The sequence below is a fragment of the Tetrahymena thermophila genome (genome assembly GCF_000189635.1).
Source record: "Tetrahymena thermophila SB210 genomic scaffold scf_8254572, whole genome shotgun sequence".
Lineage (NCBI taxonomy): Eukaryota > Ciliophora > Oligohymenophorea > Hymenostomatida > Tetrahymenidae > Tetrahymena > Tetrahymena thermophila.
The window spans coordinates 80,640-106,625 of NW_002476343.1; the positions used below are offsets into that span (position 1 = coordinate 80,640).

A 25,986-nucleotide genomic window follows, 5' to 3' on the forward strand; every position below is an offset into this window, starting at 1 on the left:
GAAGTTAAGCGCCTTAAGGCTGGGTTAGTACTAAGGTGGGGGACCGCTTGGGAAGTCCCAGTGTCGACAACCTTTTTTTAAAAATTAATTTATTATTTGTAAAGATTAAATTTGTTTGTTTGTATATTATTTTTTTGCAACACTAAAATTTTCTATTTAAAGACATCTCTTAAATAATAGTATTACTGAAATAGATTGTAGTTACTAAGTTAGTTTTAATTACAAAATAATATTATCAATTTTGTTGTCGGCCATACTAAGGTGAAAACACCGGATCCCATTCGAACTCCGAAGTTAAGCGCCTTAAGGCTGGGTTAGTACTAAGGTGGGGGACCGCTTGGGAAGTCCCAGTGTATACCCAGATTCATATTTTTAACTTTGATTAAATTGTAATCGATTTTCAACTGTAAATAGAACATTCCATGCAGGATATGCAAATTTATTAATGAAATTTGCAAAATTAAATAAACTGGTATTTATGAATGTATTCTACTTCTAAATATATTCTTGAAGCAAATTGATAAATTACCTCGTCTTAAATATCTCCGTACATATCGAGTTCATTATTAAATTTATGTCTTAATGAAAGTTCGTATGTTTCATAGGGTGTATTTTCGTTTAAGTTAAGTAGAGCCCACAATCTTTAATTTGATGTTTCGTACTCTCTTTTGGCACGCTCAAAAGGATCAACAATACCCACGATTTCGGGATCAATATTTGGGATTGGCAAATCATATTTATAGTATTTAACTTAAACTCTTGTTTCATCATCTAATCTTCCTGTAATAATTCCTTTGCCTGAAGAGGTAGAAGCGATTGCTTAGCCATCTAAGTAATCATCGCTTTCTTCTGATAATGTCTAATTTGCATTGTAATTCTTAGGCTTTGATTATATTTCTTGAAGGGTTTCTTTTATGTCTTTTTCATATGTTTGATCTTAACTGATTTCAGTAGCAAATACTACAGACTATTTCTCTTTCTTTGGTCTCTTTTTCAAAACATTATCTATTTCATCGCTTGAAAGCTCGTATTAATCTGAATATTTAGAGTTAGGAGGCTTTTGAGCTATCTAAACGAATCTATAATGAGGAGTTTGGCTGCTTAAAGAAGAGCTGATAAGTCTATTTAAAAGAGAAAATTGCTTAATGTTTCTCATGTAAGTTCTCTATCTAAAATATTACTATTGACTAAATAATTATTGAAACTTTTGAAATTTTATATCCGAAAGATGCAGATGTGCTTGCTAGTTTATTTTTTTTGCTTGCTTGCTTGATAGGGAATTGAATAAATAAACTAATAGATTTTGGTTTAGTTATTTTAATTAATTAACACTATTTTGATTATTTTAATCAGGAGACAGAGAGAAATATAAAGAGTTAGCTTGTTAATTAATTAATTAATATATTATTTTTTTTTGAATTATCAAAATCTTATTAAGGCCGCCTTGTCAGTCGATTGCATGCAACTTATTATGATTTATTATTAAAAAACCTATGTTTTATTGTATTTAATTATATTGGGTAAATCAATTAATTTTCATAGTAGTTAAATGTAAATTCACATATATTTTTTAGGTAAACATTATAACCTACTCAGTGTAAATGTAGTTATTAAATGTCTAGAATAAATTTTTTGAATATTTATTTATAACTTTTAATTCTTTGCATCAAAATATACATTTTTCAAATACCACTTTTCATTAAAATATTTAAAATTTTAAAATGGACTTAGAAATGTCCTTACAAAATAGCCATAAAATTTTCCTTTTAAAATAAATATGTAAATAGAAATATGAACAAAAATTTAAATAAGGTTTTAAGAATGAAAAATTATTTAGAATTTACTTTAAATGCAATTTAACATAAAGAAATATAAAAAGCTTAAAAGCAAGCTAGAATATAAATAAAAATATTTCTATAATAAAATAAGAAAAATTAGAAAGAAATAACTTGAACCTAACTTTGATTGTAGAAATTTATAAAAAAATGAAATAGAAAAGAATTATAAATTGTAATTATAATTATTAATTTAAATTATAGGTTATTATTAATTTTTATTTGTTGTATCTTTAAAAGATACATTAAAGATACTTTTAATTATAAATGATACCTCCAACAATTAACTAAACTGATATTTACACAGGTTGTCTTTAAATCTCTACCAGTCATTTAATTTAGATTTGCAAATTAGAAATAATAAAAAATCAAATAATTCAACAAAAACATAAAAAAAGCATTTACAAAACAAAATAAAATTAATCACACTTTAATATTCAACCATGTCTGGTAAATTTAAAATTGACGTTGCTCGTAGTCAAACACTCTCATATATCTCTTCATTCGCTGGTGCAGAAAGCAATAACGTTGAGGATGAGCAAAAGAATAAGAATAAACTAGCTCAATCAGATAATTATCACATTGGATCAAAACCTCATGACTTTTTGCTAAACATACCTAACAGCAAAAGGGTTGACTCTCTGAGGTAATTTAATTATTTTATATACCACTTCAATATTAAACAAACATAAAATGAAACTTTAAATGATCGTTTGATTGATTTTTTTCATTCATAAAAAATAAATTTTAATTCTAATTTATTTATATAAAATGTTTGAAGATTGTCTCCTTTCCAAGCGAAGGCTTTAAGCAACAAGTTAAAAAATTTGGACATTGTTATAAATGCAAGCAGTGAGTATGACTTAGATAAAGACTCAATTGTTTAGAGCAGAGAATCCCTCGAGCAAGATGCTGCCATTAATTAAAATGCTAAATAGAATTACAAGGAAAGTGCTTTTAAGCAAAATTTCAATTAAAATCTTAAGAAACACCTTTAATCTTCGCTTTTTAGTGCAAATTAATTAGAAAACAGCTCTAATGTGACAGGAATCCCAGCCAATCTTGCTGTTAGCTAAGACTAAGGAGAAAATCGTTTCAGCTAGATCATGAGTATGCTAAAGGTTCCAGAAAATCAAAATGGACTTGATGGATCTTAATATGGAAGTATATATTCTAGCAAGCAACTTAAAGCCTCAAACGCTTTTAAAGAAAAAGACTGCTCTATTATATACAATAGCTGTCAAATAAATATTAGCTGTAGTCTCTCTGTGTAATTACTCAATCAATCAAAGAAGTTGTAGTAAAAATAATAATCTTAAAATCTCCAAAAAAAAAATAGTCTTGCTGAAGAAGATGAGGAAAACTCTTCTATGCTATTTTCAAATCCTAAGTACAATAAAGACTAAATCTCTTCACCGGATGTTGAGAAGCAAATTATCAAAGAATACACTTAAAGTACCATCTCTAAAATAATGTATTTAGATTCCAAGACAAATGAATTAGAATCCCTAGAAAATTAAGATGTCAAACTCTCGAAAAAAATAGCTAAGTATGTAACTAATAGACTGAGATTGGTTAAGCGTGCTCCTTTTAGTTCCATTTAGCTCTCCGACTAATTATGTACATCTTCAACTATTTCATAAAGTAATTTTGCTAAGAGTAATGGTATAAGTATGAATCATAGATTTATGTCTAATCAGGACTATTAGACATTCCACAGTAATCAACCATCTATTGTTAAAAGAAACCCACACTATATTTCTAAGATACATTTGGACATTGACTGCCTAATTCAGAGAGACATCTGCTTAACTTCAGAAGAATTTTATACTTTTGTTCTTCCTCTTGATGCCCATTTCCCTAACGTTATAATGACAGGAACACTTACTGGTAAAATTTTACTATTTTAGCTCTGCAAAGATTAACAAAGAAAGAAATACGTTCAGAAACTATCCAAATAAATTTTCCCTAAATCAAGTGAAGAAAGGTAGGTTTATCCAACTTGTGCTGCCTAGTTTAAATCTAACTTTTACATAGGTGGTAGTGATGGCTCTGTTTACCTATTTGACTTCAAGAAGAAAGAAGTTGTGAGCATCCTTGAAAATTAGTGCTCAGTTATTCCTGATAACTGCAATCTTGAATGCAGTGTTGCTTTTGGACTATCTCTAGGACTAGAATAGAATGAAGAAAATGAAGAAAAAAATAAAACTGCTTTTTCTGTTAAAAATTTGAAAGCTACATCAAAAAAATTAATTTTTGGAAGAAATGATGGAATGGTTATTGTGGTTGACTCGTAAAATTTAAACGAAATAATATTCTAAAAGAGATTTGAAGGATTAGTCAAGTGTGATTTCTCATGTGGCAATGAAGACAATATTATTGTGCTCACCGATGAAAAACTTGAGGTCATTCACACAACAAAAGAAAAAGTAATTTTTAAAATGAAGTCAAGTGTGCAAGAACAAATGAATTTCGCTGACTTTTAAGTAAATTCAGTGACTAAAGAAATAATTGTGTTGTAGAACAATCAGATGATATAAACATCTAAAATTTAAATACTAAGAAATTCATCCTCTAGAATAAGAACAGTTGAAACCATAAAAATTGAAAATTTGATAATTTCTATTGCACTTGATAAATAGATGGAAAATATGTTTTGCATCTCATAGACCGAGATATGTATTTGGAATATCTTTAATTAAAAAGAATTTTAACAAATCCAGTAATCCATTTTAGAAAAGGTGCAAGATCCTGAAGATATTTTGACTACCAATGACTCTTGCTATTGATTATTTTCTCATTTTCATCTATAAAATTAAAGAACTTATTTCATTTAATTTGTTAATCGCTAAATAATTTCAAGAAGAAGAGATAAAAAAACAAAACTCTAATCAAATCTAAAACTTATTGTTTGATTAATTTTAACTTATTTAGTTAGTAACATGATATTTTAGCCTTATTAATAATGAACACCTGTAAATCAATTTGATTTCTAATCCTTCCTTATATTGTAAAAACTATATATAAATTATATGTGTTAGATTGTTTAATTTTTATTTCTAATTCTAATATCTTCCCTTCTACAACATAAAAAACTATTATTCCTCCTTTCAAGGCTTCTAAAATTCGATATTTAATTTCTCAAAAAAATATTATTTTTAAATATAAACAATTCTTGATTTTTAGAACCCTTAAATTATTTGCTTATTTGTATAAAAACAAGTAAAAATTATTTGTAATAAATGAAGTTGGTAATTTATAATAAAATACAATTGAATATATAAATATGTATGCTTGTATCTACCTTAAGATTTTGTAAAAACTAGTTCACTTTCACTTTGTTTGTTAATTTCTCTTTTTAAGTTCTTGAGCTAAAAAGACTAAAGGATTAAAGACATGAAAAGATTGATTACGTTGGTAGCTGTCTCTCTAAATAATATCCATTCAAAATTCAAAATTATAAATAAATTTGAATTATAAAAATTAATAAAATTGATATTAATTACTCTTATGTACTCATCTGGATCTGTACCATTATCAGAAGAAGCTTCAGAAAATCTATCAATTCTTTTAAATTTATTTTAAGATTTAGAAGATTCCTCTCCTTCCGCTTGATTGTTCCTGCCATTTATATTATTCTACTATTCTATCACTTAATCTTCATAATATTGCTTTTACTATGATTTTATATATTCATTTAATTGCTCTTATCTGCTAGTTCTTCTATTTGAATCCTATTAACTTCTATCTGTTTTAATGTGTTCCATTTCATTCTTGTGCAAATTTTCAAAATTTTTAATCTTTTGATCTACTTTTTTCTTTTCATCATCTGAGCTTTAATCATAATCAGAGCCTTTTTAAAAATAAATATTCTTAAACTTGCTTTATTTTTGCTAAAAATAATAATAATTTATCTTCCATATTAATTTATATAAAACACATTTTACCTTATTCTTATTATCCTTTTTTAATTAAATCTTCTCTTTCTTGAAGAAGAGATTCATACTCTTCCCTCCTTTGAGCTCTATACTAATCTAAATGTTCTCCAGATTCCATCAAGTACTATACAAGCTATTATTATTTAAATTATTGAAGTATTGTGATTTCTTATATCTATTGTTATTAAGCTTACATACATACAAAAATGATTCCTTTAGCTTTGGATAAACCTTTTCTTACAAATAAATAATCTCGTCTATCTCAATATCTTCAGGTAACTTCCAATTCATTGTTGATTATAATGATTTTTGCTTTTAAAAGAGAAATATGCTAATTATTTTAAATGTATTTTAATTTTTCTTAAAAGTCTTAGTTTATTATACAAACAAATAATTAATTGTGAGGCTAAGAAGTAAATAAGAAAATTAAATATCTATTCATAACAAGAAAAATATATTTAACATACTCTAAACAAAAATCACTAATTTATTTATCTTTGATATCCATCCATACAGCCATAAGTTATAAGTAGACTTTAAAGACTAAGTAAGCATTAGCATTTCAGAATTTTAAATAGAATTTAAATATTTTTAAAATCTAAACTTTATAATAATTTTCTAAATAAGATAATTCCTGTTTAACTCACTTATATATCATTAAAAATGATTTTTTAAATTATAGTAGGATCAGACTATTGGCATAACATTTAAATATTTTATAGATTTATATAAAATTTGAATTCCCAAATAGTAAACATCATTATATTGTTATTTTAAATTATGAAAAAAACAGAAAAGCTATTTAATATAATTAATTTAAATAAAAAAATCATAAACAACTGACATTTTTTAACAAATTGCTTTAACTTATTTGAGTTGATTAGATTAATATATATAAAAAAGCAAATTCTAATTTGTTTGTATCAATCACTCCTGTATACTTTAGAATATACAGTCTAGTTTTTTCATTTTGACTGGCATATAGTTATATTGATATTTTGTATAGAATTATAGTATAATAAAACTTTATAAAATTAATATCTTCTTGATTAATGTTTTATAACAATTTAATTACAGTGTTTTCATTAGTATTTTTAATTACTGTAATGCTTAGATAAGAATCTGACAGAAATCCAATATGTAGATTTTTAACAAAATATTAATTCCTCGTTAAAACATTACATCTTTTTAAATAAGAAGCATCCTATGTTAGAATAATTACAGAGTATTAGAAATTAATTATTTATTTTTAAATTAAATATTACAGTAAACAAAAAATTATTAAAAAAATATAATTTAATTTAATCCTAAAAATGCTTTATTATGAGACAAAATAATATTAAATAATCCTTGAATTACTTGCACTTAAAATGTAATAAATATTTAAGCTTGTTACATTTGACTATAACTAATAAATAATATCAAAAAGCGAAAAGAAATTTTAATATAATGTTTAGAGGTAATTTTTGGATTTCAATAAATAGAAAGTAAAGATAGATAGATATAATATTTTGAGGAGAAAAAAATTAAATTTATAATTAGTTTATGGATAATTATTTATTTATTAAAGTTTGTTTGTATTTTTTTGTTGCTTTATTATACTTTGATAATCTTTGAATTATTAATTACATATAAATAATTAATATTTCTTCTTCACAAAATGTAGTCAAATAATACTGATATTAATTCTATCTAATTTACTTAGCAACTACAAACTACTCCTTAAAGGATAGATACAGATATCTTTTCAAAATAAGAATTTAGTGAAATCGTTGATGAAGAGCCTTTTAGCTAGGCACCTAAAGTTTTATAGTCTGTCTCTTCAAAGAAAGTTAGAAAAGTGGTGAACACAAGTCCTCAAAAGGTCGATGCCATTAGCCAATTGAATTTAATTTCTAACAACATTATCGACTAAGATATCGAAAATAAAAGTGGGTTTATACCTATCTTTTTACATAAAAGTGCTAAGTCTAAAAGCTCAAATAAAAATTTGCTCTGCTCCTAAATAAATATAGGAAATGCATCAATGATTAGCGAGTAGGATAAAAGTTAAGTTGGATTAACTTTAATGACTGAAGAGTAACCTCTTTAGCCTTAGTAGCAAAATCAAGCATTATATATTTAAAATTAGTTAGGATAAAGCAGACATTAAGGATTAAATCTTTACCAAATGAGAGAGAAACAAAATATAAAACTTTCAAATAAATTAGATGAGAATAAGGATGAATAAACTCCTTATGATAAATACATACAGACAAGTATTTAGATGGGGATTATAGATGATGATAATAATTATGCTTTGAAAAATAAATAGTAAATGAATTAATAAGGCAATTAACAATAAACCAATAATAAATAATAATAAAATGTAAATGAGCAAACAGCAGGAAAAATGACAAAATACAATTAACTTCTTAAAGATTTTGTTTAAAAGAAAAAGTAGAAAGAAATAAAGTAGTAAAACTCAAAACTGTCTGTTATTAACTAAGAAAGCAATCAAGATTAATCAAATATTTTGAAATCAACAAATGTAAAGGTCAAAAATCTAGTTTAAAAAGCTGTAATGCAATGGAAAGAGTATTCAAGTTCATGGGTTTAGCAATAGCTTAGTGAAAATGCATATAAAATAGTTAATGACAAAGCATATTTGACTGAGTAGTAGCTGCTAGAGTCTGAGAATTTTAATTCAAGTTTGATTTCAAAAACTAGAAAGCGATTTAACAGAAGAGTGGCAACGTTATATAAACAAAATAAAATGAAAGTAAAGAATTGCTTATTTGAGATAGTTCAAAAGTGGAAATCTATTAAAACTATTGAACCAAGTAGTACAATCCTTCTCTATTGGGATATTATCCATATACTTTGCATAATCTTCAATATTTATTATATTATAATTGAATGGGTTACTGAAATTAACTTCAAGTCAAATTATGGTCTTCCTTGGATTATATCGATCCTCATCAGTTTAGCTATCTTTGGCATAGACATGGTTTTAAATTTTCATAAAGGATTCTATTATGAAGGGGTTTGTATTTACGATAAGTGGAAAATAGCCAAATTTTACATGACCAAAAATTTCTTTTTTGATATGTGTGCAATAATACCGTTAATAGTCAGTATTTAAGAATACAGTGGTTATATAAAGATTTTAGCTGTATTGATTTTATTTAAGCTCCAAACTGTTATTTATATCTTATCAAAATATAAAGACTTATACTCTACATTATCTTCTAACTACTATACCTCTCCTATTATTTACTTAATCAAGCTAGCACTAACTATTCTCTTTGTTGCTCACATCTTTTCCTCTTTCTTTTTAGGTATAAAATATTATTTAACTATTTTATTTTATGCTTTTCATCATTTATAAATAAATCAATGAATGAATGATTCATTGTTTAAAAATATGAAATAGCTATTTTCTTTTGATAATTTATAATAACATTTTTGATATTTTATATAGTTATTTTGTTAAATATTTTTTTTTCAATTTTAGGACTGGCGATTCATATTGAAAAAAATTAGACATATGATACGACTTGGATTATGCAAAGAGGACTTTAATAATAGTCATGGCTAATTTAGTATATATTTTCTTTTTATTGGGCTGTGTGCACTATGACAACTGTTGGATATGGAGATATCACTCCTCAGAATCCCATGGAAGCTGGATATGTCATAGTGACGATGTTTCTTGCTTGTGGATTTTTTGGATATACCTTTAACACAATTGGATCTATGGTCTAAGAAATATAAAATAGGAGTAAAGAATTTAATGAAGTAATATTTTATTTGCTTGGTTAAAATGATTTATATTTGTTAATAATTATTTATTTAGTAAATGAAGGTGGTTAATGTTTTCTTGCAAAATAACTCTGTTTCTAACGACCTCAAACTTCGAATTAGGAAATATTTTGAATTCAAAAGAAGCTCAAATAGAACAGAAATTTCTAAAAATTAAGAAAATGAAATATTGGAATAATTAGATGAAGAACTAAAAGATTTAGTTATTTCTGAAATAGGAGTGCAAAGATACAAATAAATTAAGGATATAACTTAAATATTTGAGCCTTTCAGTGATAAAATGAAAAAATAGCTACATGAAATCACTGAAGAAATCATAATTAGAGGAGAAGAATCTAAATATTCTATTATATAAGCAGGTCAAATTGAGGATTTCTATGATTTTTACATTATTTTGAATGGTAAAGCGAATATCTACATGAAAGAAGATTAAGGATACCCAAACGAAGTATCATCAGTAGGAGGCTTTTTTGACGCAGCTAAGAGTGAAATGATGAATTAGGATAAGAAAGAAAATAAAAAACAATAAATTCCTTAACCTGTTTATGTCTTGCAAAGCAAATCATTTTTTGGAGAGACATCTTTTTTTACAAGTAAATTGTTTTAAAAATTATTGTTTTAATTAATTTTCTATTTTAAAAATAATCAATAACAGATTAACCTCGAAAGTTTACAATAAAGTGTGATAAAAATACAAAACTTTTGAGGATTTCTTAGAAACTCTTTTTGGATCTAGTTAGATAGAATGAAGAAGATTACGAAACTTTTTGTTAAATGAGAGATGATATGATTTTAAATTAGAATTTTAGCTAAATAGGATCAACTTGCTTGGCTTGTAATAAATAAGGACATGATATTGTTAGATGTAAGTATATACACTATAATATTGACAAGTATTCATTTATGTAAAGAAAATTACTGTCAGAGAAATATGAAAATGAGAATTAAAAAAATGAAAATATTTCGTTCAAAAGAAAGAGAAATAAAAAATATAAATATTATTAATTTTTGAATTATAATAATTCTATAACTGACAAAACGCCAAATTAGAAGACATAAACTCCTCTCTCTAAAAAGTCACTTAAATCAACATCTTTTAAATAAATACCAGTTTTGCTTACAATCATGTCAAATAATGAGGAAAAAAATGATACTAGAGAATATTAAAATCTAGATTAATCAGACCAAATGCAAGAATTTAAATATTATTTTCCTGAATCAAACTTTTCTTGTGTTTTATTGAAAATATTGATCTTTAATTTCAAAAAACAAAAGAAAAAAGAATATTTATGCTAATAAAGCGATATATCTTCTGTTCTTAAGTAAATAAACAACAAACAATCTACTTTTAGTGTTTTTAGTAACAATTTTAATACCAAAAAATTTAGTAATCTAAATATAAATAACAATAGCAATAATATCAACTAAGGCTTAAACTAACCTAAGAAAAAGTTTAAATCGATAAGAGAAATAGTTGAAGCACTAAAAAACAATCTTAAAAGTTAATAATAATGATAATTATAAAATATTTTAAAATTTCTTACTCTATTTAAATTTAGAACTTTTATATTAAGATTTTGGTTTAATATTGACTGATAAATCTAATAGAATCTCAATTAATTAAAATTTGAGTGTATTTATATAATTATATATTTCTTTTTTTATTAAATTGTAAAATACTTTTGTTAGAATTTATAATGTATTTCTTCTTCTTCATTTGGGTTTATTAAATATTTAAATCTAAAAAAATATATAGATTTTATTAAAAATATTCAGAAGCTACCCAGTGTCAAGAAAATATTTATTATAACTTTTATTGGTGTATTCATCTTTCTAATTTTTTCTGCTTTTAAATATGTATTTTTCTTATTTAGTAATACTGTTTATCCTATATGAAAATAACTTTTGAAAAGCATTTAAATTTAATATAAGGAAAAGAAATAAAAAATTAAATATTTATTTTTGGTGAATTTAGTAAAAATATTTTTTAAGACAATTATTTTGAAAAAAATTATTAGCTGAAGAATAATATACTCCTAGAAAGAAAGAAATTACAACGCTCTTTTGGAACACATAAATTTACTTTAAAAAATGGAATATATTAATTTTTTTATTATCACAATAGTAAAGCTATAAGAGATAATAATAAAGCAAAAACTAATAAAGTAGAATTGCTTGTGCATACCCAACTGTTACTAACAGTGGCACCTTTGCATGAATTGCTGCAACTAGAGCCATAGAAGTATTATCCATCAGGAACACTAGAACCAGAGACACCATTACAAGATTAGCAAATCCATCCATTAAGACTAGCAGGTTTAGTAGAACAATCGGTGAATTTACAGTTACCATTATTAGAAGAGTCGTATGTGAATAAAGCTTAACTAGTAGCGTCACCACAATTGCTGCAGTTTGAACTAGCAGTAACAGCACAAGCTACTCCATTACCAGTAGAAACAGCTTAAACAGAAACAACAGAAACAGAAAGGATCAAAGCAAAAGCAGTAAATTTGTTCATTTTTTAGTTTTATTTTTCGTATTTTAATTTTCTTAAATAAAAAATGATTATATTTGCATCTGTTTAATATAATTTAAATAAAAGTTTTCTTTCTGAATGAAATTACAACGAATAATTACAGATAATTAGCTTATTTTCAGAGTAATTTAAAGAATGAAGTAAGTAATTAAAGTATTTTTTTTGTGGCTTTTGGGTTAACAGTTTGAATTATTGAAATATATTTTTTATTCATCATTTCATAAAAAAGATAGAGTTTACTATTTAATTAATTTTCTGATTAATTAGGATGATTAGAGCCAATTTTAAAATTTGGCAAAGTAAATCTGAATACTTAGATTAAAATAATATTGCTTATAATATCCTTATCTGAACTCACTACTAAAAGAATCAAAATAAGAATATACAATTAATATAACATTAATTAGTCGTACTTTATATAAGTAAATATTATTTTGAAAAATTAACCATTATATTCAAGTAGCATTTTTAAAAAGATTTTTTAGTATTAAAAAATAGAAAAAATGTTAAATTTGTTCATAACACTAAAATAGAAAATTTATTTTAATCTTCTCAATAGATTCAATAATTTTATTTTTAAGTATTCAATTAAGAAAAAAAAAAAATAGACTAATTTGAATAATCTTAGACTTTTACTGTGGTATTTTTTTCTTTCTATTTTAATTTAGATTACATTGATTTTTAACAAACTATTGGAAAAAGTAAATATTGATTTTAAAAAGCACCAGATTAATTAAATTGTAAATCAAAATTTATTAAAGCAATCACATACTGTAAGCTTTAAAAATATATAGAGAGATTGATTTTAATTAAAAGATACTAACTCATTTAATACTCAAAATAAGTAGATAGATAAATAAATTCATTACTGAAGAATCATAAAGAAAAAATTTATTTGCTTTTAACAATGAGGTGTTAGTTGAAGGGTAACCAAAAAAATATTTGCATTGGCAATTAATATATTCAGTGAACAAAAAATTCTTATTAGCAAATCTTGTTTAAAAAAAATATAATTAATTAATTGGATACATGAAATTAATTATTTGATTTAAAGCGTGAAAAAAAATCAAATATTTTTTTAGATTAGAAATGATTAGTTCTTACTCATAATTAATTACATTTTTGAAAAAGAAATAAATTAAAGATTATTATCCTGTTAATGATATTTGATTTTCTTAAAAAATCATAAAGAAAAGCAGAATATTAGTTTTTATATGAATCAAAACTTTGAAAAGTGTAATTAGAATTTTTTTATTTATATTTTAATATCAGCTTATTTAAATAGAATTTTGTAAAATATTTGTTTGTTTTAAACAAATTTCTAATTTCAATTTATCATTTTAAATTGTCTATCTAAAAATAAAAAAACTTATTTTACTTTGTTTAAATTTATGATTCTTAAAATTTCTTTGAAAAAATAAATAAATTATTTTATTATTAATAAAATAGAATGAAAAATTTTTTTAATTTTCAAATTCATTAAAATACAAACATTATTTGAATAAATTTTGATCAAGTTGAATTTTCTGAAAATAATTTAAATTATGATGTTTAAGTGAAGACATATAGCAGCACTTAAATTTATACGCTTGCAAGGTTATTGATATTTTGACTTGATATGAAGTTAGGAGTAAATTATTTAATTATTTGAATAATTTAAATTATTAGTAGAATTTAATCTAATTAGTTTGCAATTATACAAATATTTGTAAAAAAACACCTAATAATATGTTTTTGTTATTTTATAAAAAAAAAAAAAAATTATTAAACAAATTGAATTGTTTGTTTTATTTATTCTTGTTTGGTTTTTTTAGTCACTTAATTAATTTCATTATCTATTATTTTGAAAAATATTCATAAATTTAATGCTAAAATTTAAAAAAAGAATAAAAATAATTTGGTATTTTAAAATACTGGAAAGATTCTATAGATGAATTTTAATAATATTTAAAAATTTAAATCATAAATTAATTTTTTAAACTGATTCTTAACATTTTTAGTAAATTTTTGATTGATTTTCATTAAAATCACTAAAATTTATAAAATTTTTACTTATTTTATTTAATTTTTTTCATTAACTAAAATTTGCTTTAATTTTTAAGTTGGTTTTTGTTTCAGTAAAATCTGTAAGAGTTATTTATTTTCAATATAAGCAAAGTTATTAAATTTTAGAAAGAATAATCTTACTAAATGTAGCTATAAATAGAAATAATTATTAAATCTTAGACAGTATATTTGAAATAATTTCTAATTTTAGAAATTTTTTGTCTGATAAAAATATATATTTAGTAATATTTATTATGATAAGTAGCAAATAAATTTTTAATATCATTTGATTTATTTATCCGCTTCTTTATCTATCCACAAATAAATTAATTAAAAAAGAAAAACAAAATTTTAAAAGTATGAGAAAAGCAATAAAAATTCATTTATTAATAGGAATTTTAATTTTACTATTTATCAAAGTTAGCCATTGCAGAATAAATATTTTTGATGAAAGTCTAGGTATATATGAATGTTAGAACAATAGTTTGGTTACAAATATTTAATTTTGTGATTTTAACAGCTGCTCATATAATTAATTTTACTCTTTATATTACAGTAAATGCATGAACTATTGCCAAAACGGACTAATTTCATAAGATAGTAATTGTTCGTCTACTAATATTTGTATAGATGGATATGAATGGAATTATTCTGATTAAAAATGCAAGAAATAGTCAATTTGTAATGAAAGTATAATAGATAAAAATCTAAATCTTTTTTAATGCCAAAATTGCAGCTTGACTACTGATTTAAAATAATGCTAAAACTCTTGTTTTCATTATCAGTATTATTCATAATCTTATGGTGAATGTATGACATATTGCGGAAATGGGTCTGTAGTAAAACAAGAATAACCTAGCTGCTAAAGTTTGTTTACATGCATAGATGGACTGGAATAGAGTAAAATAGATGATAAGTGTGTTAGATAACAAACTTGCAGTTAAAAGATTTATGATGCAAGTTTAAATTTATTTTAATGTCTAAATTGTACCTTAGTTTCAGATTTTAAACATTGTGAAAATAAATGTGACAGTAATTATTTTTCAGCAGAATATGGATGCATGGCTTATTGCGGAAATGGAATAATTGCATCAAATAAAAAAAGCTGCTAATTAAGTAATCTTTGTATTGATGGATTTTAATGGAACCTTCAAAATAACTCATGTAAAAAATGTGATTCTCTTGTTGTTGATAAAAATCTAAAATTACATCAATGCCCAAATTGTAGCATTGTTTCAGATACTTAATACTGTTAGAATCAATGTAAGAAAAATTAATATTTCTCACAAAAAAATAACAATTGTTTTTAATAATGTGAAAATGGAAGAATTTAAACTGAAACAAAAGATTGTTCAGAATCTCCTATTATTTGTATTGATGGATTTGAATGGAATAAAAATGATAATAAGTGTGTTCAATGTGATTAAAGTATTTTCGACTCAAAATTTAATATTTATAGTTGCTCAAATTGTAGTTTAGCTTCAGATGTAAAAGATTGCTAAAACAATTGCTAAATGTCAGAGTATTTTTCTTAATTTAAAAATTAATGCATGAAATATTGCTGGAATGGAATTATATCAAATTTAAATGAAGATTGCTCACTTTCTTAACTTTGCACAGATGGGTTTTATTGGGATTTAACAACTTAAAAATGTGAAAAGAGTTGTGATTAAAAGGTCTTTGACTCGAATTTATAAATTCATTAATGCTAAAATTGTAGTTTCGCTTCAGTTATAGACTATTGCCATAATTGCTCTAGCCTTGAGTATTATTCAGCTGAATTAAATATGTGCAAGTATTATTGTGGAAGTGGAATAATTGCGCCAGATAAGGAAGGTTGTTAATTTTCAAATTATTGCATAGATGGGTATAGGTGGAGCAAATAAGATAATTAATGCAGAAAATGTGAAGGAGATACTTTAGACAAAAATTTAAATTTATTTGTATGCTCAAATTGCAGTTTTACTTCAGATATCTAAGCTTGCAATCGCTGTTAAAGTACTTATTACTACTCTTAATAACACAGCTAATGTGTAACATTATGTGAAAATGGATTAATTTTACTTGACTATGAATATAGATGTTCATCAGCTAAGGCTTGTGTAGATGGGTTTTAATTGAATAATTCAAGTAATAAATGTGAAAAATGCAATCAAACCCTTATTGATGCAAATTTTAATCTCCATTAATGTCCAAGTTGTTTTTTTGTTACAAATATTGAGTTTTGTTAAAAAAAATGCTTAAATTCTCAATATTTTTCATAATAATACGGATGCATGACATATTGTGGTAATGGATTTATCGCATTGGATTAAAGTAGTTGCTCTAAAACTAATGTTTGCATAGATGGATTTTAATTTAACGAAAGTGATAAAAAGTGTGAAAAATGCAATCAAAGTATTTTTGATAATAGTTTAAACATACACAGATGTGAAAACTGTAGCTTGGTTACTGATATTAAATTTTGCTCAAACAATTGCACAGTTGATCAATTTTATCTAAAGGAATAAAGTAAATGTATGAATTATTGTGAAAATGGGCTCATTGCTGAAGATATATCAAGTTGTTTTTCAAATCTGTTTTGCTTAGATGGATCTTAATGGAATTTTATAACTAAAAAATGTGAAACAAATTTATAAACTAAATGTCCTTCTGGAAATCTTCCCGATTCTTATGTAAAAGTATGTAGTAATTGTAGTTTTGTTACTGATACTTAATTTTGCAAAAATAGCTGCTACCTTTCAAATAATTCATATTTCTTTGAGTAAAAAAATTAATGTTGGTATTATTGCGGAAATGGATTAATTTCATAAGACAAAAGTGAATGTAAAACTTCTGAGATATGCGTGGATGGATTTTAATGGGATTTTTAAACTAAAAAATGTGAAAAAAACTATAACTGCCCTAGCATACTACAGGATGCTTATGTAAAATTATGCAGTAACTGTAGTTTAGTTACTGATACTAATTTTTGCTAGAATAAAAGTTTTGATTCTTTTAAAAAAGTGTCTATGTATTACGATTAGTAATAGAATAAGTACATGAATTATTGTGGAAAAGGATAAATTACTTCAATTTAATCTAGCTGTAATGTATAGACTACAAATACTTGTATAGATGGATTTTAATGGAATTCTCAAAATCAATAATGCGAAACAAATTAATAAACTCTTTGCGCATCTTATTCTTTGTCTGACTCATATGTAAAAATATGCAGTAATTGTAGTATTGTGAGTGATACCGACTTTTGCTAAAATAACTGCTCTGCTTCAAAAGACTATTTTTATTATTATTCTTAAAAGTTAGATGCATGTATGTATTATTGTGGTAATGGACTAATTGCTAACACGAAGAGCAATTGCAAATCTATAACTACCTGCATAGATGGATTAGTATGGAATTTTTTAACAAATAAATGTGAGTCAAGTTTAAAATAGAACTGTCCCCACGATTCATTACCAGATGATTATGTAAAAGTATGTAACAATTGCAGTTTTGTTACTGATACTTAATTTTGTTAAAATGAATGTTTAGCTTCCTAAAAATCTTATTACTACCATTAATAATCAAATCAATGTATGTATTATTGTAAAAATGGGCTTATTGCTAATGATTATTCTCTATGCTAATTTTCAAATACATGTGTAGAGGGATATTAATGGAACAATTAAAGTAGAAAATGTGAAAAAAAATAAATATGTGAGGAAAAGATTTTTGATAGTAGTCTTGGAATTTATTAATGTCCAAATTGTAGTTTAGTAGTAAATACTTAATTTTGTTAAAATGACTGCAATCATTCTTAATTTTACTCATAAGCAAATTGTATGATTCATTGTGGAAAAGGACTTATTGCAAAAGACTAAAAAAGTTGCAAATTATCCAACCTTTGTATTGATGGGTTTATTCTTACTGAAGAAGGCAAGTGTAACCCATATGGTGCTTTTATTAATCAGAAAATTGACTAAAATTTTTTGATAATGAATATCTTAATTCCTTTGTTATTTATTTTTGTCATTATTATTTTTGTAATCTGGGTTGTAAAAAAAGTTAAAGGTGTCGTTAAAGCGTAAGCAGGACACTCAGAAATAATAAAAAAATAATAGCAAGAAGCATAAAAATATATGATTGCACATTAAGAAGAAATAGAAGCATTAAAATAGAAATTATAAAAAATATAGTCAGTTGAAATCAATTAAAATGAAATTATTCTAAGCATGAATAACCAAAAAGAAGATTTAGAAGAATAATCTTTAAGTAAATAGACAGTAAATATGATAGAAAATTTTAAGGAACTTTAGTAAGATTAATATTCTTAGTAGTAGTTTTAAGAAAATCCAGCTTTTGATAATCAGCATAGCCAATGAAACCCTAATTAATTAAAAATAGAAATTTGAATCCTAGTATTTTTGATAGGCTCTTATTTATCGTCAGAAGACAAATTTTATATTTTTTTTTTACTTTTATCTAATTAGTGATATCATTTTTAGATAGCTACATTTGAAAATTAAAAATTATTTGTTAGTTTGCGATTTTTGATTGAATTTAATTAATTTATTTATTTATTAGTATATTTTCATTTCTCTAACTTTATTTTTTAATTCATTTTATTTTTTTCATAATTTATGTTTATATAGGTCCTGCCAAAAAAAACATACACTTTTATTATGAAAAATATTATAGTTATATCATACATATTTTATATTAGTTTTTCATTACATGATTTACTACCCTCTAAAGTTTGATGTTTTTTGTTTTTAGGCTTTTTCTACTATTTGAACTGATTGATTTTAAAAATCAAATCAATATAATAAGTGTCAAATATAGTGTTACCAAATGCAATATAGTTAAGATCATCTGATTATTATTAAATTAATAGCTAATATTTGCCGCTGGGTAGTTATCTGTAAATTTAATAAGGTTATAGGGTAATTGTGTAAATCTTTCCATACCTATTTTAGAGGTAGATGTAGAGAGGTTATAATTAATCAACTGATGATAAAAACATATCGGCATGCTTAGAAGTTGAACTTATATAACTCTGTTTTAAAATTATTTTAGTTGAATATTTGAAGGATTTGATTTACAGATTCGCTTGGAAGTTAAGTGAAAGGAGAATCTAAGTTAAAATGTGCATAAACATGTGCTCCTAGTGCATAGCTTAAATAGACAGCTCCTCTACAATAAGAACTGTAAAATTTTTTATCAGGAATAGTGTAGACTGCTAATTCAACAATAGAATAATCTTAATTAATCAAAGATGCATCTGGCTCTCCTATTTCAAGACTTCCAACAACCATATCATCACTAACATTTTACCTAATTTTACTGTTTAAGTATATAAGTTATTTGATTCTAAATAAGTTTGTCTTCAAATAATTCAACAATAACATATTCTTATTTAAACCACTAATAATAAAATCAAAGTTATTTTTTTTCTATCTATTCATTACGGCTAACGAATTAAATATTTCCCTTAAAAATTACCTAATTAAAATTCAGTAGAATAGTTAGGTTACTTAGTGTAATTATCAACACCAATATATTAAGCTCCACAGAGGTTAGTTTAGTTAGAAGAACTAGAAATAATGTTAAGCAGTCTTGGTTGAATACAGGAAAGACATTGATTTCACATTTTTAAGATCCGTATAATACTGGAAAGTAAAGAGCTCCTTCTTTGTTCTACTTCAAGGCTATAGTAACTTTAGAAGCAAAAGCTTAACTGCATCCAAGTAGCATTACTACTGATGCTATTATAAGATTTAAATGGTTTTTTCTTTAATTCATCATTTTACTTTATTATTATATTTTTAATTATTTTATTCAAATCAATCAATTAATTAATATTTTTGCATAAATCCTAAATTTTTCTATTTATGAAGGTTTTTTCTATTAAAAATAAGTAAAAAATTACATATTTAATAAGTTCAAATTCATGAAAATATTTACACAAAATTTATAAGAAAAAAAATAAATCATTAAAATAAATTACTTAGAAAAAACTTTAATAATATATTGTTGAGAATATAATTTCAGGATTTATAAGTAAGGAAATTTATTTGATTGGATGATTATCAGATCTATGCAACAACTTTTTCATTAATTATTCTTTAAATTTATTTAAAAATTTCATTTGTATTTTTTGGTAATTACATATGCTTATCTATAATTACAGAATTATAAAAATGTTATTTAGAAAGATATTTTAAAAAATCTTTTTTAGTTAATGTTTTCTTATTTCTTTAATATTTTGAAGTTAGTATAATCTTTTGGTTTTGTGATAAATATACTTTTGATCTTTTCTGATAATTAGATGTATAAGAATTATATTAAAAAGTAATTTCTAGCTGTGATTGTCTTTTTTAATTAAGAATATAATTCTTCAGAATTCTTTCCAAAATTCGATTTACAATAAATAAAAATGTAATTAATCTGAACAGTATTTTATTATTTTTGAAATTAAAGCTAAGGTAAAATTAAATACTTTGAAATATGAATGATGTTATTTCTAACTAAAATATCAAATATATTTTCTAAGAATTCAAAAAATGAAGAAATTTATTTTAGGTGAAAATTAAATAATTTTATTTTTTAATTTATTAATTAAATAAAAATAAAAATGATTTACCCAAAATTAACTTCTTATTAATATTTTTTGCTTTAAATAATATTTCTAATATTTTTAAATTATTAATAATACTTTGCAGATAATACTCTCGGGCAATAATTGCTAACCTAAAAATATATATTCATATTATTATTTACCTTATTTATTTCAGGTTTCCTAATGACATAATCAATAAAATAAGTCAATTAATAATATTAATCATTATTATTTATTTAAAGTAATTCTAATTTTTTTGAAAAAAAATGTTATATTTAAAGAAATGACAAAATTTCATGAATTAGTTTATTAATAATTATAAATTTTTTGAAATTGCTTTAAAGAAAATATTTTTTTTTTCAATAAAATAAATAAAATAGAATTATTCTAAATAAATATAAGGAGTAATTTGTTTTACTAAAAATAAATAATATTAATCATAATTTCATTTTTCTATTATGATAAGTACAGATTTAACACTAAGATGCTGATTTTGTAAGTTTAAATGATAAAATTTATTGAATGAATTTATTTATTTATTATAAATTATAAATTTTTTAAATTGCTAAAAATATAAAATCATCATCTTAATGTTAAATTTATACTTATGATAATAGAAAAATCAAATGATTATTGACATTATTATTTCAAATTTTCTTTAATAAAATTATTCATTTGTCTTTCAAAAATGTTTCTTATTTTTATTTCATCTTAAAAATAAAATCTATGTTTTTTTTCTTTTGTATAAACTCAAAACAATTTTACTTTCTATTCCATATTTAGATACTACTTAAAAAATTCTACCTTAGAAATATTAAAATTTTTTAAAATCCTCTATTTATATCTAATTTCAAAATTATAAATATTGAAAACAGTTAAGTTTTCTAGAGGTTTTATTTAGTTTTTTTTCATATTCTATCTAAATAAGATATTTTCCTTTTTAAAACTAGTTGTAAATGTAATAATTAAAAAAGATTCTAATTAAATTTTGAATTTGGTAATATAATTCTCAATTCATCAAAGATATTATTTGTAGACTTTAAATATATCAAATAATCATCAAAATAACAAATCTAAACGATATTTATTAAAAACCACTAGAATTATATTAAAATCTTTCTTTTTAGATTTTATTACTAGTAATTACAATTAAACATAGCGCTTTATATATTTTTATGTATAAAATCTAACAACTTATAAATTGATAGACTTTTTAATTGGTCTATTTGATGAATATATGAATTAAAATTCAAAAATCAATTAAAGATACTCTAAAAGATTATCACTTTAGGAAATTATTGAAAATGCTATTAAATACTCTTTTGAAGAAATTTTTCTTGCCTACTCTTATAGCTACAGAAACATTAAATTGATTAATTATTATATATTTCACTAAAAATTTAAAACTTTAATGGTATTTTTATGAAAATATTTTAAATTTTATTTGCTATTTGAAAAAAATAAACATCAAATAGGCCTGACAGAGTCGCTAAATATAGTTTTTTATGCAATAATTAATCTTCAAGTTTAGTTATAGAAAGTTTAAATTTAATAAAAGATAGAAATAATTCTAAATATTCAAAAAGTTAGGTTAATAATTAATTACAACTAAATATTAGCAGATTACTTTTTATTTAAATCAAGTTTACAAAACAAAAAAAATCAAGATAAAAACTGTTTAAAACTTTTATAAATTGTAATATTAATTATTTACACATATTTCAATTTCGGAGTCTATACAATTGTAAATTTAAAATGTAAACAATAATAAAACAAATTTTTTACTTAATTATTAATATGATTTTTATTATTATTCATATAGCTATTCTTGAATAACTATTTCTCGCGCGAGAGTATACTCAAATCCCGTTATTTTTTTCAAGCATTTGGAATATGTGGGATCAACATTTTATAATTTTTTAAACTGAGCAAGAGTCCACATTTTACTATATATATCCAAAAATAGTTATATCTAAAAATATAGACATCTTAAGTAAATAAATGTACTAGTCACTATCATTATAAATTGGAATAAATAATATATCACAATTAAATATTTAATCGATAATTTAATCAGCAACTTAAAATTTTTAAATTTGATTTTTGAAATTAAAGATATAAGATTTTATTATATTGGAATATTTAATCTTGATAAAAGTAATGATATTTATTAGTTTACAAATCCAAAGCTAAAAATTATAGATAATTAATCAATAAACTTTATTTTATTTATTGGAAGTAAGTTATCCATTTAAAATGTTTTATAAAGATGATTTTTTTTTATAATATGCCCGAATATTTAGAAAAAATCATAATCTTTAAATAAATTTACTATTACTTTTATATATTTTCAGTAATAGTCAATAAGCAAAGTATTTATTAAATCCCACTTGATTTGAAGGATTAAAATTTTTTGAAAGTATATCTAAATAAGAGTATATTGTAAATATTACTAGTCAATTTGTAAAATTTGTTCAATTCTATTCTAACCAATAACTTAAAGTATTTGGATTTAATTTTTGAGATTATAGATACAAGATTTTAATATTTTGGAGTGTCTTTATCTTGATAAAAATAATTATTTGAGTTCATAAATCCAAAATCAAAGAAAAATTGATAGATAGTTTCTTACAGCTTTATCACATTTCAATTTCTTATTGAAAGTAAGTTTATCAATTTAAAATGTTTTAAAAAGATGATTTTATATGTAATGTGTGAATATTTAACGAGTCAATAAGAATAAATAAAGTCATTATCTTTAAATTAATTTACTAATACTTTTATAAATAAAGTAATAGTCTTTGAGTAAAGAGTTGATTAATGAAAATACTTAAATCTTACTATTTGTAAGATTACAATTTTTTTAAAAATTCATCTAAATAGAAATTAGAAGGGAATTAGATACTCAATCAATTAAAATAAATCGAACATTTTAAGAAGTGGTTAACACTCAACTACTTATAAATAATTTATAAACTAAATTATAAATAATAAACTAATTAAATTGTTAAACCTTAATCATTAGTAAATGAGTAAAAAATTGATTGCTTTTATAGCAGTGTTATACTTCTTAGAAGTTGCTTTCGCTGCTGATTGTGCTATTTGTAAATATAGCTCTACTGGTAATGACACTGGTGCTGCATGTACCGACTGCCCTGTAGGAGAATGTACAACTGGAACTGGAACTATTGGAGCTGATAAAAGTGTATGTACTACTAAAGCATGTGCTAAAGGTAGCTATTCTAACTTAGGATTTGATACAAACGGATTAGGAGCTGGATGTAATGCTTGTAATCCAGGTACATCAACTGCAAATGCTTAAACTGTAGGTGATTCTTAAGATGCTTGCACTGCTAGACCATGCGCTAAGGGTAGCTATTCTGACTCAGGATTTGATACAAACGGATTAGGAGCTGGATGTATTGCTTGTAATTAAGGTACATCAACTGTAAATGCTTAAACTGTAGGTAATTCTTAAGATATTTGCACTCTTAAAGAATGTGCTAAAGGTAGCTATTCTGACTCAGGATTTGATACAAATGGATTAGGAGCTGGATGTAATGCTTGTAATCCAGGTACATCAACTGTAAATGCTTAAACTGTAGGTGATTCTTAAGATGCTTGCACTGCTAGACCATGCGCTAAGGGTAGCTATTCTGACTCAGGATTTGATACAAACGGATTAGGAGCTGGATGTAATGCTTGTAATCCAGGTACATCAACTGCAAATGCTTAAACTGTAGGTGATTCTTAAGATGCTTGCACTGCTAGACCATGCGCTAAGGGTAGCTATTCTGACTCAGGATTTGATACAAACGGATTAGGAGCTGGATGTATTGCTTGTAATTAAGGTACATCAACTGTAAATGCTTAAACTGTAGGTAATTCTTAAGATATTTGCACTCTTAAAGAATGTGCTAAAGGTAGCTATTCTGACTCAGGATTTGATACAAACGGATTAGGAGCTGGATGTAATGCTTGTAATCTAGGTACATCAACTGCAAATGCTTAAACTGTAGGTGATTCTTAAGATGCTTGCACTGCTAGACCATGCGCTAAGGGTAGCTATTCTGACTCAGGATTTGATACAAACGGATTAGGAGCTGGATGTATTGCTTGTAATTAAGGTACATCAACTGTAAATGCTTAAACTGTAGGTAATTCTTAAGATATTTGCACTCTTAAAGAATGTGCTAAAGGTAGCTATTCTGACTCAGGATTTGATACAAACGGATTAGGAGCTGGATGTAATGCTTGTAATCCAGGTACATCAACTGCAAATACTTAAACTGTAGGTGATTCTTAAGATGCTTGCACTGCTAGACCATGCGCTAAGGGTAGCTATTCTGACTCAGGATTTGATACAAACGGATTAGGAGCTGGATGTATTGCTTGTAATTAAGGTACATCAACTGTAAATGCTTAAACTGTAGGTAATTCTTAAGATGTTTGCACTCTTAAAGAATGTGCTAAAGGTAGCTATTCTGACTCAGGATTTGATACAAACGGATTAGGAGCTGGATGTAATGCTTGTAATCCAGGTACATCAACTGTAAATGCTTAAACTGTAGGTGATTCTTAAGATGCTTGCACTGCTAGACCATGCGCTAAGGGTAGCTATTCTGACTCAGGATTTGATACAAACGGATTAGGAGCTGGATGTAATGCTTGTAATCCAGGTTCATCAACTGTAAATGCTTAAACTGTAGGTGATTCTTAAGATGCTTGCACTGCTAGACCATGCGCTAAGGGTAGCTATTCTGACTCAGGATTTGATACAAACGGATTAGGAGCTGGATGTAATTCTTGTAATCCAGGTACATCAACTGTAAATGCTTAAACTGTAGGTAATTCTTAAGATGTTTGTAATCTTACTCTTAAAGCATGTCCTGCTGGATAATATAGTGATTCATCTTTTGATACAGATGGTAAAGGAGCAGGTTGTATTCAATGTGGTGCTAATACTTTTTCTACTCAAGGTGCTACTTCTTGTACTTCTTGCACTAATGATCGTACCTCTCCAGCTGGATCTACTGATGTCACTGCTTGTGTATGCCCATAAAGTAAATCTGGTCCAACAGATGGTATCAGTGTATGTTCTAATAGTACTACTAGTGGTTAAAAAATCACTGTTTTTGTATCACTCATTTTTATTTTAATGTCTGTATTGTGATGCTAAAGGAAATAAACTATATTTTAATATTTTCAGTATAATCCGTGTTTATA

General features: G+C 24.3%; 9 protein-coding genes across 9 annotated transcripts in view; 4 read left to right on the forward strand and 5 right to left on the reverse strand. All coding sequences in view use genetic code 6, as the record gives it.

Annotated features, from left to right (window-relative positions):
• Positions 1–1,156, reverse strand: part of TTHERM_00890190 (transmembrane protein, putative) — a gene marked incomplete at both ends in the record, with an annotated part of 1,883 nt that extends 727 nt beyond the window's left edge. The window contains one exon of the mRNA XM_001020310.3: positions 530–1,156. Within this exon, the coding sequence (XP_001020310.3) occupies positions 530–1,156 (627 nt within the window). The remainder of the gene's footprint in view (positions 1–529) is intronic.
• A 1,122-nt stretch (positions 1,157–2,278) lies between these two features.
• TTHERM_00891190 (hypothetical protein) lies at positions 2,279–4,624 on the forward strand (the record flags this gene model as incomplete). The annotated part of the gene is made up of 2 exons (XM_001020311.3): positions 2,279–2,481; positions 2,617–4,624. The coding sequence occupies 2 exons, from the start codon at positions 2,279–2,281 to the stop codon at positions 4,622–4,624; spliced, it is 2,211 nt and encodes a 736-aa protein (XP_001020311.1).
• A 544-nt stretch (positions 4,625–5,168) lies between these two features.
• Positions 5,169–6,169, reverse strand: TTHERM_00891200 (hypothetical protein; the record flags this gene model as incomplete). The annotated part of the gene is made up of 4 exons (XM_001020312.2): positions 5,972–6,169; positions 5,783–5,906; positions 5,342–5,688; positions 5,169–5,264 (listed from the first exon to the last, which is right to left on the reverse strand). Exons 1-4 carry the CDS (start codon positions 6,062–6,064, stop codon positions 5,169–5,171), a joined length of 660 nt encoding a protein of 219 aa, XP_001020312.1. The 5' UTR covers positions 6,065–6,169.
• Positions 6,170–7,433: 1,264 nt separating this feature from the next.
• TTHERM_00891210 (cation channel family protein) lies at positions 7,434–11,092 on the forward strand (the record flags this gene model as incomplete). Its single annotated transcript, XM_001020313.1, has 4 exons — positions 7,434–9,093; positions 9,270–9,553; positions 9,612–10,170; positions 10,233–11,092. 4 exons carry the CDS (start codon positions 7,434–7,436, stop codon positions 11,090–11,092), a joined length of 3,363 nt encoding a protein of 1,120 aa, XP_001020313.1.
• A 601-nt stretch (positions 11,093–11,693) lies between these two features.
• Positions 11,694–12,095, reverse strand: TTHERM_00891220 (immobilization antigen; the record flags this gene model as incomplete). The annotated part of the gene is made up of 1 exon (XM_001020314.1): positions 11,694–12,095. The coding sequence occupies one exon, from the start codon at positions 12,093–12,095 to the stop codon at positions 11,694–11,696; it is 402 nt and encodes a 133-aa protein (XP_001020314.1).
• A 2,627-nt stretch (positions 12,096–14,722) lies between these two features.
• TTHERM_00891240 (transmembrane protein, putative) lies at positions 14,723–18,523 on the forward strand (the record flags this gene model as incomplete). Its single annotated transcript, XM_001020316.1, has 1 exon — positions 14,723–18,523. The coding sequence occupies one exon, from the start codon at positions 14,723–14,725 to the stop codon at positions 18,521–18,523; it is 3,801 nt and encodes a 1,266-aa protein (XP_001020316.1).
• Positions 18,524–18,732: 209 nt separating this feature from the next.
• On the reverse strand, positions 18,733–19,926 carry TTHERM_00891250 (transmembrane protein, putative; the record flags this gene model as incomplete). Its single annotated transcript, XM_001020317.2, has 3 exons — positions 19,644–19,926; positions 19,244–19,484; positions 18,733–19,197 (listed from the first exon to the last, which is right to left on the reverse strand). Exons 2-3 carry the CDS (start codon positions 19,454–19,456, stop codon positions 18,733–18,735), a joined length of 678 nt encoding a protein of 225 aa, XP_001020317.2. The 5' UTR covers positions 19,457–19,484; positions 19,644–19,926.
• A 2,473-nt stretch (positions 19,927–22,399) lies between these two features.
• Positions 22,400–23,011, reverse strand: TTHERM_000891259 (transmembrane protein, putative; the record flags this gene model as incomplete). Its single annotated transcript, XM_012798642.1, has 1 exon — positions 22,400–23,011. One exon carries the CDS (start codon positions 23,009–23,011, stop codon positions 22,400–22,402), a length of 612 nt encoding a protein of 203 aa, XP_012654096.1.
• A 777-nt stretch (positions 23,012–23,788) lies between these two features.
• Positions 23,789–25,933, forward strand: TTHERM_00891260 (hypothetical protein; the record flags this gene model as incomplete). The annotated part of the gene is made up of 1 exon (XM_001020318.1): positions 23,789–25,933. One exon carries the CDS (start codon positions 23,789–23,791, stop codon positions 25,931–25,933), a length of 2,145 nt encoding a protein of 714 aa, XP_001020318.1.
• Between the last annotated feature and the right edge of the window lie 53 nt (positions 25,934–25,986).